The sequence below is a fragment of the Nannobrachium achirus genome, assembly GCF_963921795.1.
Source record: "Nannobrachium achirus genome assembly, chromosome: 8".
Taxonomy (NCBI): domain Eukaryota; kingdom Metazoa; phylum Chordata; class Actinopteri; order Myctophiformes; family Myctophidae; genus Nannobrachium; species Nannobrachium achirus.
Genome location: NC_137817.1, coordinates 16,139,782 through 16,154,686, shown reverse-complemented (window position 1 = coordinate 16,154,686; position 14,905 = coordinate 16,139,782). Strand labels below are relative to the sequence as shown.

At 42.5% G+C, this 14,905-nt stretch overlaps 1 protein-coding gene across 1 annotated transcript in view; it reads right to left on the bottom strand.

Moving 5' to 3' along the window:
• Positions 1-14,905, bottom strand: part of arhgap42b (Rho GTPase activating protein 42b) — a 168,903-nt gene that overhangs the window by 40,856 nt on the left and 113,142 nt on the right. Inside the window, 7 exon segments of the mRNA XM_080731273.1 lie at positions 163-241; positions 5,883-5,992; positions 6,629-6,729; positions 7,467-7,596; positions 10,122-10,226; positions 13,367-13,477; positions 14,269-14,370. Of these exon segments, the coding sequence (XP_080587399.1) occupies positions 163-241; positions 5,883-5,992; positions 6,629-6,729; positions 7,467-7,596; positions 10,122-10,226; positions 13,367-13,477; positions 14,269-14,370 (738 nt within the window).

The window sequence follows — 14,905 nt, the reverse complement described above, 5'->3', positions numbered from 1 at the left end:
ACACACACACACACACACACACACACACACACACACAGACACAGACACACACACACACACACACACACACACACACACACACACACACACACACACACACACACACACACACACACACACACACACACACACACACGCACACAAAGAGAGAGCGCTTCTCACCGGCTCTTTCCCATCCATGGCCTCCAGCCACAGTCTCCTGTTGGACTCTGACAGAGCCTGCAAGGTGACGATGCCATGCCTGGAAGGAGTTCACAGACACACGTCTGAGGCAGGGAACACGGTTTCACTAACAATGGAGCGGGACACACTTTCGGGTTGCAGACACTCTTTTGTGTGTGTCGCGAGTAAAAGTATCCCATTGTTCTTTTTTTGATTGTTTTTTTTTCTTTCACATTTCCCCACAACATTTAATTTCTTCCAAAATGTTCAGAAAATAAATATCAAGCATTTTTCTAAATCATTTCCGAAATAATAAAAAGAAAATCCCCAAATTAGAGAAATGTAGGACATAGTGAAAATACTCACAAAGCGTTGCATGAGCTTGTCTATCGGCTATATTCACTATTAAGTGGTTACCGTAATTGCCGGACTATAAGCCGCAACTTTTTTCCCATGTTTTGAACCCTGCGGCCTATACAACGATGCGGCTAATCTATCGATTTTTACAGCTAACGGCCACCAGGGGCGTTCTAGCAGGAAGCAGGAAGGACACCTGCGGCTTATAGTCAAGTGCGGCCTGTATATGTACACATTTGTTTTTCGTTCTAAATTTTGCTGGTGCGGCTTATATTCAGGTGCAGCTTATAGTCCAGCAATTACATAATTCAAAATGCATGTTTTGTGAGGTTTGGGTCCTGGGTAGACATCAATTAATGACTTTAATTAATCTCAGCTGATAAAAGTTTGGGAACTACTGGTCTTAACACACTGGACCAGACCGCACCACACCGCACCGCACCACACCACACCACAACGGCCCATAGCGGAAGGCGGTGGGATTAAAATAGCCGGTGTGCCAAAATGCTCTCGCTTCAAACTGTGCTCTCCTGCCTCGCCTCTGTGATTACATTCCCCTCCCATCCAATTAAAAACCCAGAAAATGAGGCGTGCTTGATTCCAGAGCGATTCCTTCGTTATGCACCGCGTCAACGACACGCTCACATAACCCTCATCACCTCTCTAATCTTCCAGCACCACCAGGTGTTGCATCCCGCCGCTAAGATAATACCATCCACCGCTCCACACTGTCTGTTGTCCTCGATAATGGTTTGGGGTGTTATCTGACGCTGATTACAATCGCGTATTGCTGGTACTGTAGGTCGTCGTTATCGGATGGAAACCTTGTATGTGAAAGTAGCGTGACACTCTTGTATGAGTGGGGCCTTAATTTACGGAAAAAATATATACAAATTTGAAACTTGGAGATGTGAGGTTTCTGCTCAACATCGACGATATTGAGCCGCAGTCTGATTTAAAAAGCGTTTGCAGTATAAATGCTGGCATACGCGTGCAGTAGTATTAGTTATTACTAGTGCTGGGACAATATATATTGAAACCGTCATTTAGATTCTATAACCTAACCGATTCCTTAGAATCTCAAAAGCACTCCAAAAATTTGGAGGAGAGGAAAGAGTATTCGTTTTAACTTTACTTCCCCTCCTCCACATTTTTTTTGTGCTGGGATCTCTACAGTACATTCCCGTTCATCCTAGAAGCACCATACACCTTTAAGACGTTTTTTAATCTCGTGTGAGCACTCGGTTGGCCTCTGTGTGTTTTTTTTCTCTGTGAATATACTGTAAACTGTATGTTTGTAATGATTCAGAATCGAGGCAAAACTAATCGTGATATTGATCCGCCGATCCGGGGTCATATCACCCACTTGATCTGAAGTCATATCGTCCAACGTATACAGTATACCACTATATATTCAATATGTCAAAGTGCGTGCTGTTCAAATGCTGGAATAATGTGAGCAGCAGTAGTAGAGTTAGCACTGCACTGTATGAGAGGCGTGTGGAACGGCACGCGTGTTGCTTCTTAAAGAGGGGGTGTTTGGGGTGTCGGTGGACGGCTTTCTGGCCCCGTTCCATGGTCTACGGTTAGGAGGACAGGAGGAGGGCCGGCCACCGTTTCTTAAAAATAATGAGGATGAATGGATGAGCTAAGAAGCTGACTGGAGAGGCTCGGCCCCCACATTGTCCTTGCGGTTTAGAACAAGCACCTTGGGGCATCAGCGGGAAGATAAATGAGTTTCACACCGCAAGGTAAAAAAAAAAAAAAAAACTGGAGTGAATGTCCGTGCTCAGCAGCAGAGTTCAATTGGGGGTGTGAGGAGGGAGTGGTGGTGGGTGGGGGGTACAGGGGTGAGAGGCCCTGCCACCCTCGGAGGATCGGAGGTCGAGAGAGAAATAACGCACTAGCGAAGCCGCTACTGTACTGTACCTCCTATGCATGCCGAGAGGCGCGCAGGCAGGCAGGCAGGCAGGTAGGGATGGGACGATGCGCGATATTATCGTTTATCGTGATAAAAAACACCCACGATATCATGGAGATGTAATTTATCGTGATATCATGCACTGGGGATCAATTCACCTTTTATTTGCTGAGCTGCGGTATCCGGTACCACTTAAACCCTCTATTGGTAAAGGTTAACCTGACTCCGCCACATGGTGGCAGCAGTGCGTACCGCCCAGTGTATGCACTGCTGCCACCATCTGGCGGAGTCAGGTTAGGTAAAGGTACTTATAATATACAGTATGTACTTGATACAGTCTTTTTTTCACTCTATCAAAAGTCTTTGCCAAAAAATAGCCGATCTACATGCTCAATGTAGATCTGCTATTTTTTGGCAAATGTTCCGCCCCAGGATAATGGATTTTGAATATCGCGATAATATCGTAAATCGTCTTTTGTCACAATAATCGCGATATGACATTTTCATATCGTCCCATCCCTACAGGCAGGCCTGGGCCGCCGTAATGTGCAGGTGCTGCGGCCTCATAAATTATGCAGCGTGATCAATTCAGCCCATTTCCTCTTTCCCGGGCGTTTGGTGGTGGAGTCTTGATTTGCAAGGCTTTCAATTTGCACATCAATCTTTGGCGGAACGGACACAGCAATCAATTATGAATGTCCCACCCCCCCACGCGCCCGTGTGCCTCCCGGCCGGCTCGCCCGAAAATCAGTCAAATGCCTCAGTCAGTGGCGAATTGATCTGATTATTCAATTGTGTCTCCCCCCCTCCCCCCTAAAAAAAGAGAAGAAAATCAATGATTTAATTTGAGAGACTTGTGGAAGTGGGTAGGTTATTAGATGAGTACTGTATGGACATGCTGGCCTGCATTGACTGAGGTAGACGTGTCATTTCAAGAAAAAGAAAAGAAAAAGACCCACTTAAGCCCGATTACAAAAATAGCAAAAATATCTTTGCTATTTTTGAGGATAATACAAACTGAAATGTGTGAAAATGCTGGCTTATGACGACAGGGGGTCATCGTAGGCCATCAGAATAGCGTCACCAGGTTGAATGTATGGCTGTAGAAAAGAAAACTGGTGTCTTTGAAGATGGACGGACGAGGATTAAGACGCACTGATCAAAAACCTGATTAATCAGCAAAAATATATAGATATTATGTTCAGATGGAGAAAATAATTATGCATAAATTAACTGAATTTGAGGTTAAACCCCAGTACAAGTTGGTTGAGTGGAGTCCCTCAGGGACGCTTTACAAATATCTTTGCTCACAATTTTTTTTCTGCTAGAGTTTTCCGCAGAATACGGATGCTGTGGTTTAAAGGAGTAGTTCACTCAGAAAATGACTTATTTTCTATCAATTACACACCCCATTAAGCCTTGGATTCATGTAGATGAATTAATCTTTGTCGCATTCCTAAGCCAATAATTTGATGACCAGTGGAGTGACTCAATTGACTTGCATTTGACTACAGGAGACTCCGCCGAAACAAAATAATTACAGTACCAACTCCTGGGACCCCCCAAAATGGGTTGTCTGATTTTGTGCGGTTGTTAAAAAAGACAACTAGTGGATGTAGGATGATTAGGAAAGCACGCATGCAGTGGTGAGACATGCAGGCGCTTGGACAGTTCACATACCGGACTTTACCGAAAAACTGAAGTGGTCTGAAAAGTGTTCCACGACAGATGTCGTTTCTAAGCAGAGGGAGAGACCAAAATTAGGGATGCACCGATATATCGTCCGGAGGTCGGTAATATCATCCAAAAAATAAATACATGCTATAACGGTGTCGTTATAGCATCGGTTTTACCCAATATTGTATTTTAGAATATTAATGTTGAACATGAAGCTGAAAAATAATCTTTTAAAACGGTCAACAAGTTGGAAATATTATGTTGAATAAAAATACTACATTTACATTCTTTGAACTAATCCTGTCAGGCCTAATGCAGTAGGCCTAATGCAGTGTTGACACTGGCAGATATAAAAGTTACGATACAACAGCATATTTCTAGCTTTGTAGCGGAAGTTGAAACTAGCTCAACTTTTTCTGCTAAAGATAAAGATAAAGAAATTGCCCATATCCATGCAGTGATAGTCTGGCTACGCGAGGCTAGCTGTTTGTAGCAGCTACGACTGCTTCCATTGAAAATGAACGCTAGCCTGTAGCTTTGAAGCTGCCAGTGGGAACACAGCATAATACATCAGGTAAGAACAATGCATAATATGAGTTATGTGCACCCAGAATCACAGTTACTGTGTCATAAAACCTACAGGAATCTTAGGGCAATATCGGTATCGGTCAATTTGGCCGTGCCAAAACGTCAATATCATGCATCCCTAACGAAAATGGTATTCACATACAACAACAACATTAAGCTGGGGGAGGGAGAGAGGCAGGGGGTACATGGGGAGGGGGTATATTGGGTGAGGAGCGGGGTGCGGAAAACACAAAGAGCTGAAAACACAAAAGGAACGTATATTCAGGTGGACGATGAAAGCTTGTTGTTGCCATTCAACAGGTTTTGGTAATTTTTGTTAATCTAAAAATGGCTCTCGCCGCGTTCAAACGCAGTCGGTCTATTCTCAAACTAATCAGAGATAATTACCCAATGAACACGTGACTCCATGAGGAGGACAAAAGAGAGGCAGGAGAATGTCTGACGAACACCGGTACAAAGACATCAAAGAGCTAATAAGCGTCTCTGTCGGGTGGAAACCTCATTTGTCCAGAAAATGTTACTTTTCAGGATTCAAATTAATAATTAGCGAAAGTAGCAGATCTACAAGCTCAAAACGGATTTCTAGCCTGCGGATCTGCTACGTTTGATTATTTTCTGTGATGCTGTAGTATGATCAAGTAGGGCGTATATATAGATTTAAATGTATCTTATTTTATTTTACATAATATAATTTAGTCCTTTCCCTAAGTGGGCGATTCCGGTAGAGCAGATATTACACAATGTCTTAAAAATCCACTATATGTAATGATAATGTAATCATGCTGTGTGTTTTTGAAGTGTTTCTTTTTTTTTTTTTTCAAGTCTGTTGTTCCATTATCCTGAAGCTAAATAAAAATGATGCCACACTGGAGCATAACAGAACAGAACAGATCATAACTTAGACAAACTAATCTTCACAACAGACGGCTTGATAAACACAGGCAGTCTGTGGGAGGAATGACTCAGCGACGACACCAATAGATATTAACTTCCTTCAAACACAGTGTCAAAAATGCTCTTCCAACTGAATTCATTGTGTTTTCATTCGCTCCAAAGTTCACTTGGGGTGAATTTACGTTCCCATTTCATGTTTTTTCTTTTCTTTTTTTTTTTTTTACGTTTTGTGTGACAACAACAAGAAGACAACAGCAGGGTACACATTTGAATAGACACAGACCTCTCCACGACTTCGATATCAAAGCAGAAGCGCTTGTCAATGGAGTCTGTTTTCCTCCGAATGCACGACTTCAGCTTGAACATCTCAGCAGGGCTCATGACCAGACCGTTCTAAAAATACACACACGCAAGCACGTACACGCACACGCACACGCACACGCACACGCACACACACACACACACACACACAGAGTTGAAGACATTATATTTCAGGATCCTACTCGAAAACTCAACATTTGCCAGTGTTTTCCGAGGACCCCTCATAACTCTGAGTGTACACATGGAACCAAATGGACCCCTGTTAATGAGTTACAGACCTGTAAGTTACAAACCTATAAGGGTCCATTCTGAACCCCTTCAAGGATCCTTGAAGGGCCTTGTTAATGTCTGCTGAGGGGCAAAATCTCACCATTAATGTAAAAATTAATGTTATTTTATCTTCTCTTATCAGTGTGGAAAATAGCAGCAAAACCTGTGCATGGAAGTTGTGTTCATTTAAAGGTAAAGTGATATATGTTTGGTTAAAACTAAAGTTTAAAGATTAAATTTGTATGTTCTGATACTAATCATTGCTATAGAGTGATCAGTAACAAAGAGTCTCTCCGTCTCTCAAGCTTGTTAAGCATTTGAACACAGATTGTATGATTGAACCTGACATAAACCTTCTGGGGGTCCCTGGCACACAACCCTTTCAGATGGGGGTCCTTGGCCAAGTAGATGGGGATCAATTAGGGTATAATACGGCACCTGTTTGGCAGCAGACTTGTTCTCAGTGTTGCTCATGGTGAAGGTCTTGGTGACCTTCTCATAAGTGCAGTAGTGACGCGTCCACGTGCATCCCAGAGGACCTGCACAACACACCAGGGGAGGAAGTATTGTGGTATTTTTCTTTTTACTTAAGTAAAAATACCACAATCTAGAAACACTGTAAACAGTTATAAGTAAAAGGCAGACATTCAAAATGCTACTTTTTTCCCCCATAAATTTTTTTATCCCATGATTTTGTAACCCATTTTTCACCCAGTGTCAATTATCTAATGTAAATCCTGGGCGCTACACTCCCTCTGCTAACCTGGGGAGACAACAGACTGACCTCATGCTTCCTTCTATGCATGAGGAGTCCAAGTTGCTTCTTTTCACCAAGAGGAGGAGAGATTCCCCGGTTGGACGTAGCGTGTGGAAGGAACATGTTATTCTGACCAGTTCCTTTACCCTCCATCAGTAAGTACCGGTAAGTAATTAAGTACATTTTATTTATATACAGTAGCACCTTTCAAAACAAAGTTAAAAAGTGCTTTACAGTGGACACCATCAGGCGCTCTGGCTGGCCAGGGGGAGGCAGTACAGAGACCAGGATTACTTCATGTTTTTTGTGAGGGTATTTTCACTTTATATGTTTTTCATCAATAATTTTGATGTTGATTTGAAGTCATATCACCCAGCTCTACTGTGTGTGTGTGTGTGTGTGTGTGTGTGTGTGTGTGTGTGTGTGTGTGTGTGTGTGTGTGTGGGGGGGGGGGGGGGGGTTATCAGTGGGGACAGGGACAGGGACAGGGACAGTCTGGACCTGCAGGAAGAGACTCACGTTTCTCCTGGACGTAGAGGAAGCCCTCCATGGACCAGCGTCCTGGAGGCTGATAGTCCTGGTCAGCAGACCTGATCCTCTGCATCAGCTTCTCCACCTCCTGTTTGGTGCTCACAAAGTTGTTCCTCGTCTGTGGGACAAAACACACACAAACACCCTGGTATCAGAACCACCGACAACGACAACGATGAGTCCTGGAACTTTTGTTTTCCTGACGCAAACAAAAATAAAATAGGTCACCAATATCGGTGTATAGTCTCACGGCAGCCAGATGGTTAGATAGATATCGCCTCTGTGGGTTGGAAACCTCATACGGTATGTCCAAAACTGTTACTTTTCAGGATTCAAATTCAGAAATTGCAAAAGTTGCAGATCTACAAGCCCAAGGTACCATGTGTAAATGTGTAGTTCTTAGTTTTTTCTTGCCTGATCTCCTTTCCCCCCTTGCACCTCCCCTCTTTTCTTCCCGTTCTTTCTTCTATGGAAATAACGATACGGTGGGAACTATACACGAAAACAAATTTCACCAACCACTTTACTTCTGTAAACCTGTGATGTGGCAATAAAGCCCATTCTGAAGAGCTTGTAGATCTGCTACTTTTATGCTTTTGAACGAGCAGGTTGGTGCCTCGCCTCACCGGCCTTTTTGTGCAACAATGTGTTTTGCAAACTTCCATGTGACTTGACTCCGCATGACCTCAGATGCTATAGTTTCCCGCATCTAAGTTTTATCATGATTGGTAAACAGTGACTTTTAATCTTTGATTCTTTATTTGGATCCCCATTAGCTGCTACTCTTACTCAACTACTAACATCTAAAAAACATAACTTTATAAGTTGCTGTACCTTTGGTTAATGTCAATGGCATTTATTACAAACAAATACATAAAAATAAGGTATTATTGATTCTTCTGTACGCCTTCATTTTTGTAAGCGCTGTACAGATGCTTGAATTAAACGGCAGCTGTTGACTTGACAGGAAGAAGAAAAAAAACATTCACAGTGCTAACAATTGTTGTGTGAGACAACAAACAACATTTTATATTAAAAACATAAAAAAACTGAGCATAGACCACGTACATCATGGGTCACGGACTCACGGTATGATCTGAACATGTGCTCGTTGAATGCCAATCAAGCCTATGCCTACGGTACATAATAATAGCTCTGCTGTGAAATTCACCAGATTCTTCAAGCCAGTGCTCATCTGTGAATTCACCTCAGAGGTCTGAAACGGACGGTATATGCTTGGTCTGATGTCTCAGTATTGATCAGAAAGGGGAAGAAAATCAACCAAAAAGTGGGATGTGGCCCTCAGGCTTGCCGAGCGGCAAGGTTGCAGTGATAGGAGGCGATGCAGTTTTACTGGGAGCTACAAAACTGGGCTTTTTGACAGAGCAACCATTAAATAGCCGGTGGGAACAACAGCCTGCAACACGACAGTCTGGAGGAATATTGATCTCATGTGCTGCTGCAAACTCTCTCTCTCTCCCCCCGCGATCCATTTGTAAATACAGTTGCTTGTTGTACTGGGATGATATTCCAGGAGGAGGGATAGGATTACGTGAATGATTGCTTTAGCAGTGATTAGCACGCACGCATGCACACACGTATGTGCATGCACGTGCACGCACGCACACGCACACGCACACACACACACACACACACACACACACACACACACTATTGTACCATCAAACAGACAAGGCCTCATACTGTGAAAATCTAAAATATAATTGAAAATTATTTTCCAATCGAACAAATTTGTAATAAAAAAAAAAAGAAGAAAGTAGCTGATCTATAATACAAGCCTGTAGGCCGGTTATTCTCACTAGTTTGGGTCCAGGGTGGCATCTTTGGGTGTCGAGCTTAGCGACACGTTTTGATATTGTGTATCTGCTACTTTTGCTATTTTTGAATTTGAGTGGTGAAAAGTAACAGTTTTGAACATGAGGATTCCCCCGACAGAGACGGCAACAGCTAGGATGTGACTTACGGATGTGACAATGATAAGCGATATTATAGTTTATCGTGATAAAAAACACTCGTATCGTGGAGATTACATTTATCGTGAAATCGTCTCCTTTTATTTGCCGAGTTGCATATCCGGTACCATTTAAAGGAGTGATACAGACCAAAATAGGACCCCCCCTGAATGAGAATGTTTCCACAGACCTTCTTACCTGGTTAGGGTAAGTGGGCAGTGTGTGTGCAAGGCATGAATAAAAAAAGAAGACACAGCGGCCGAAATGGCCGCTTTTGGATAATGATGATAAGCCTGTTTTAGCAGTGGGCCTGGGGACTAATCTACAAATCTCAGAACAGGGGCAGAAATTAGACATATCAACCTAACCAGGTAAGAAGGTCTGTGGAAACATTCTCATTCAGGGGGGGTCCTATTTTGGTCTGTATCACTCCTTTAAACCCTACTTTTAATATACTGTATGAACTTGATAGTCTTTTTTTCACTCTATCAAAAGTCTTTGCCAATGAATAGCCGTTCTATAGCTCACAACGCGTCACAGTGAGCTATTATAGATCGGTTATTTTTTGGCAAATGTTCCGCCCCAGGATAATGGATTTTGATTATTGTGATAATAGTAAATCGCGATTTCTTTTGTCATATCGATAGCGATTTCATATGGTTCTACTTACGTTCTGCAGGTTGAACTGCAGCTGCTGCTTGTAGGGTTCAAACTCCTGGGCGAGCTCATAGCCCTCATGGTAGAAGGTGAACAGGCCCTGCAGAAAGGCCAGCAGCTGGGAAGGAAGGGAACACACATTTACTTATGAGACCTACAGTAACACAAAAGCATCCTTTACAATCAGTGCTTCCTCAACTGTTATCGTCTCAGGGATCCCCACATTGATATGTATTTGGCCGCGGACCCCCATCTGAAAAGGTTTTGTGCCAGCCAGGGACCCCACAAGAGAAGATTTATGTTCAAATAAATTCAAAACAAAACATTTACGATTTTTTTTTAATCTTTAAAAGGTGCTGTATAGTGCCACAAGTTAACCATCCAAAAGAACCCCTGAAGAACCCTGAGGTGCTATATAGTACTAATACGATAACAGAAAACCACCGTTTTCTTTTTTAAGTGTACGTAAGAGTGTGATTTTTCTGTTTTGTGTGTGCGTGCGTGCGTGCGTGCGTGCGTGTGTGTGTGCATGTATGTGTGCAGGGCATGAATAAAAAAAGAAGACGCACACACACACACACCTACACATATATATAATATCTGTAATAATATCGTTTTTTCATGGCCTTCAGCATCAGATATTGATCTAATTTTCAGTGTAGCGCAATGTTGGAATATTCTACAAAAATAAAGTTGTCGGGAAGAAACCGTGTATCTTATTTTTGGGGTAGATTAATGGACTACTACTGTCTTCATCACACAAGAGAGAACACTAAAGTAGTGAAAACAGCAGATTCACTGTAGAGCTTTCATTTACGAAGAAAAAACAAAAGAGTTCAAATATGGAGATACAAGGTTTCGGTCTGACAGCAGTGATATAACTGTCAAACAGCGGGCTGATTACATGTCTAAGGACGACCAGAGGGCTGTCACTCAGTCAAATCCACACACACACACATCAGGCATCCTTGGCATCCTACTCAAGTTCTCAGACACTTAATACCTGAGAGGTTAATGCTTCCTGTTAACTCATTTACTAAACGAGTTAGCATTGACTACACCCTCATCTGTGTGTGTGTGTGTGTGTGTGTGTGTGTGTGTGTGTGTGTGTGTGTGTGTGTGTGTGTGTGTGTGTACTATACTTCACTATGGCTGTGAGGACCAAATGTCCATAGAGGAATTTGAGAAAAAGACATTGTGAGGACCATGCTTGTGTAATGGTTAAACAAGACATTTAGAGATAGATTTACTCTTAGTAAAAGATTCAGGTTGGGTTTAGGATAAAGGATTAGACATAGGGCTGCAGTGGCTCAGGGGCAACTGGAAGGTTCCCAGTTCAATCCCAGACTCTCCCATATATATATAATATAGCCGAATATAGGAGCGAATTTTGGAGCATGTAAATAAAGAAATCAACCTCACGTTATGTCAATCACGTTTGCACACTGCCACCCGTTTCGTATTTATTTTCAGACCACTGTGTCCCTTGCTCTCTCTATCTCTCTCTCTCTCCTTGCCCTGAAAAAAGCATTTCGCAACGAAAAACCGCAGCAGTGTGCAACCAGCTTTGGTGTTGAAGTGTCCTTGAGCAAGACTCTGTACCCATTAATTGCTCCCAATGTGCAGGTTGGTGCTTTGCATGGTTTCCTCCGCCATCGGTGTATGAATGTCTGTGTGAATGGGTGAATGTAATGCACAATCTCTGTAAAGCGCCTTGGATTAAGGTGCATTCTAAAAGCACCATTTACCATTTACATTTTTCTCTATTTTATACGTAGTTGTGCGGCAATGTCACACACCGGAAAATAGACGCCACATCTTTTTTATAAAAAATTTCAGAAAATAGTATAAATGACATTCATAAAATTGGCTTCCTGAAATGTTGATGCCCTAGCTCACAAGTATAGTAATACAAATGCATTACTATACTGTAATAATTTGTGTGCGTGTGCATGTGTGACGTGTGCGTGTGTGTCTGGTTTTAATTGACATAACCTAATTGTACCATCTTCTGAACTATTGATTGTACTCACTGGAGATGAAGAAGATACAGATATGTCTAGAGTCAGACTAATGGGAATGTGTGGGGAGGGGGGTGTGTGTGTGTGTGTGTGTGTGTGTGTGTGTGTGTGTGTGTGTGTGTGTGTGTGTGTGTGTGTGTGTGTGGGGTGTTAATTGTCCACTTAACTAGACTCTTTACACCTGTATGTACACATGTATAAACAGAAATACATTCTTATGTTGCGATACCAATGTTATCCAATCAAGAGAGGGATCATTTATCAGCTTCAAATGTATAGCGTTCAAGTTGTCTGCTGTTTTGTATTTTTTGTACTATGCCTGTATGCATAGGCGGCACGTAATGAAGGCTAGGGAAGGCTATGCTTTGCAAAGCAAAAGATAAACAAAGTAATTCAGAAACTGCCAGGAGCTAAACTCGCGTCACCAGACTTTCCACCTCAACTAGCACCGCAAAAAAAAGAAGCGTCACACCAAAAACAAGGATAACGTGTCATATTGTGATAATCAGCCACAGTACATTTACAGACACTAGGGCATTAATGAAAAAGTCGACAAGTCGACTCAAGGGGAGCACACACTGAACGCGGACGGCTGCGTAGCATCGCGTCGTGGTATCGACGCACGTGAAGTGCCGCGCGGTAACCCCAACTGTGTTTCCCTTCAGTTGACTTCATTACACAAGTTGACTCCCACCAGACAAAGTCGAATGTCGAAGTTGAAAAAACTTCGACTTGCTCCATGTGTGCGTCTGTACAGGACTCAAACAGTAGGATCGCTTATTGTCAAGGACAGAATGATCCAAAATTACAGTCGTTCTCAACCTTTTAAGGCCGCGACCCCCAGAATAATCATATTTTAACTGGGGACCCCCACCCTGATGAGCACTAAGAATTGAGGCGTTACATTTGGTATAACACGGTTCTATTGTGAAAATAGCAGATCTACATGCTCACAACGCCTCGCATCGCAAGGCCTCTATATATTTGACAATTTGGACAATGTTTAATTTGTCATTTTAGAGGTACTAAAAAGTCCTTAAATTGTCACTTTAGAAATGTGAAGATACCCTCTATACAATCAAACTTTGTGTTGGTTTGTTTAGTGAGAAAACAATGTTGCAAATTAAGTTAATCATCTGGGGACCCCCCAAAATAATTGGGGGGTCGTGTGTGATGTGATGACGTCATCAAACAATAAAGTCGTTTGATGATCGTAAAAAAAACAACACCCCTTTACCGGCTCCACAAACTCGAACTTCTTCTTCTCTTGGACCTCCTGTATTTTGAAGACGTACTCCAGCGAGGCGTCGTAGAAGAGCTGCCTCTCCTTATCGATCTGCGAGTCGGCCTGGAGAACAGAGCAAACACAGCCAGTGTGAGCACAGTGACACATGTAGAGGTCAGTGAGGGCAGGGGGGGGGGGGGGGGAGAGGTTGTGTGTGGACAGACGAGGTTAATGCTTACACACTGTTACCTAGATACCTCTCTCTCTCTCTCTCTCTCTCTCTCTCTCTCTCTCTCTCTCTCTCTCTCTCTCTCTGCTCAGAAAGACACAGAGCGGAGGATGTCGGCCCACAATCGTTCAATGGTGTACAGTTGTGTTTCTTTATGTTAGGATTTCATGCCTTAGGGCAGTGGTTCTCAACCTGTGGGTCGGGACCCCCAAAATAATTTTGGGGGTCTGTTTTCTCTCTCAACAGTAAACAAACCAACATAAAGTTTAAGTGTATAGGTATCTGCACATTTCTAAATTGACAATTTAAGGACTTTTTAATACGTCTAAAATGACAAATTAAACATTGGACCAGCTGTCAAATATTAGAGGCAGAAATTAACGCGAGGCGTTGTGAGCATGTAGATCTGCTATTTTCACAATAGAACCATGTTATCTTAGTGCTCCTCAGGGTGGAGGGGGTCCCCAGTTAAAATATGATTATTTCGGGGGTCACGGCCTGAAAGGGTTGAGAACCACTGCTTTAGGGGGCTAGGGGGCAGTGGTTCTCAAACTTTTTCATGTCAAGGACCCCCATATTGATATGTATTCTGCCAGAGACCCGCAGAAGAGAAGGAAAATAATTTCTAAGCTAGATTCAACATTTTTGATATTTTTAAAAGATATTTCAGTAGCTTTCTACTTACATCTTGGAGAAATGCGTCTTTCTTCTTCGACGACAGGCTGAGGTGTCTCTCCAGCGTCGAGTAGTATTTTTCAGTCTCCTTGTCGAATTTCTTCTTCCCCTCCTAAAGAGATCCACGAAAAGAGAGAACGAATCAGGGACCATCACTATAGGGGTCAAAACTGACCCTTTACGGTTCCGAAATGCATTTACGATCTTGTACGATATCATGAGGTCATATGGGAAAGGCCTGCTTTGTGTGTCTAAAAACCAAAACCAAACGTGGAGAGGCAGCATTTAGTTTTTATGTACCATATCTGGAACAAACTCCTACAAAAGTGCAGGTCTAATGGCACTCTTTATTTATATATTTGTTTCTCTCTTCTGCACGGTAATTTTGATATACAGTATCTATATTCTTTACTTATTTTGTTTTGTATCTTAACCCCTTTTGGACGGGAACCTCATTTGGTGCTATGTACAGTATATCGTCGTAGTCGGGTGGAAACCTTGTATGTCCAAAACCTTCCTTTATTGTTATTATTTTAAAAAAAAACGATTTAAAATAGTGAATAGAGCCGATCTACAAGCACACAACGCCTCGCGAGTATGCTTGTAGATCTGCTATTTTCACTACTTTTTGTGACACTTTTTGTATG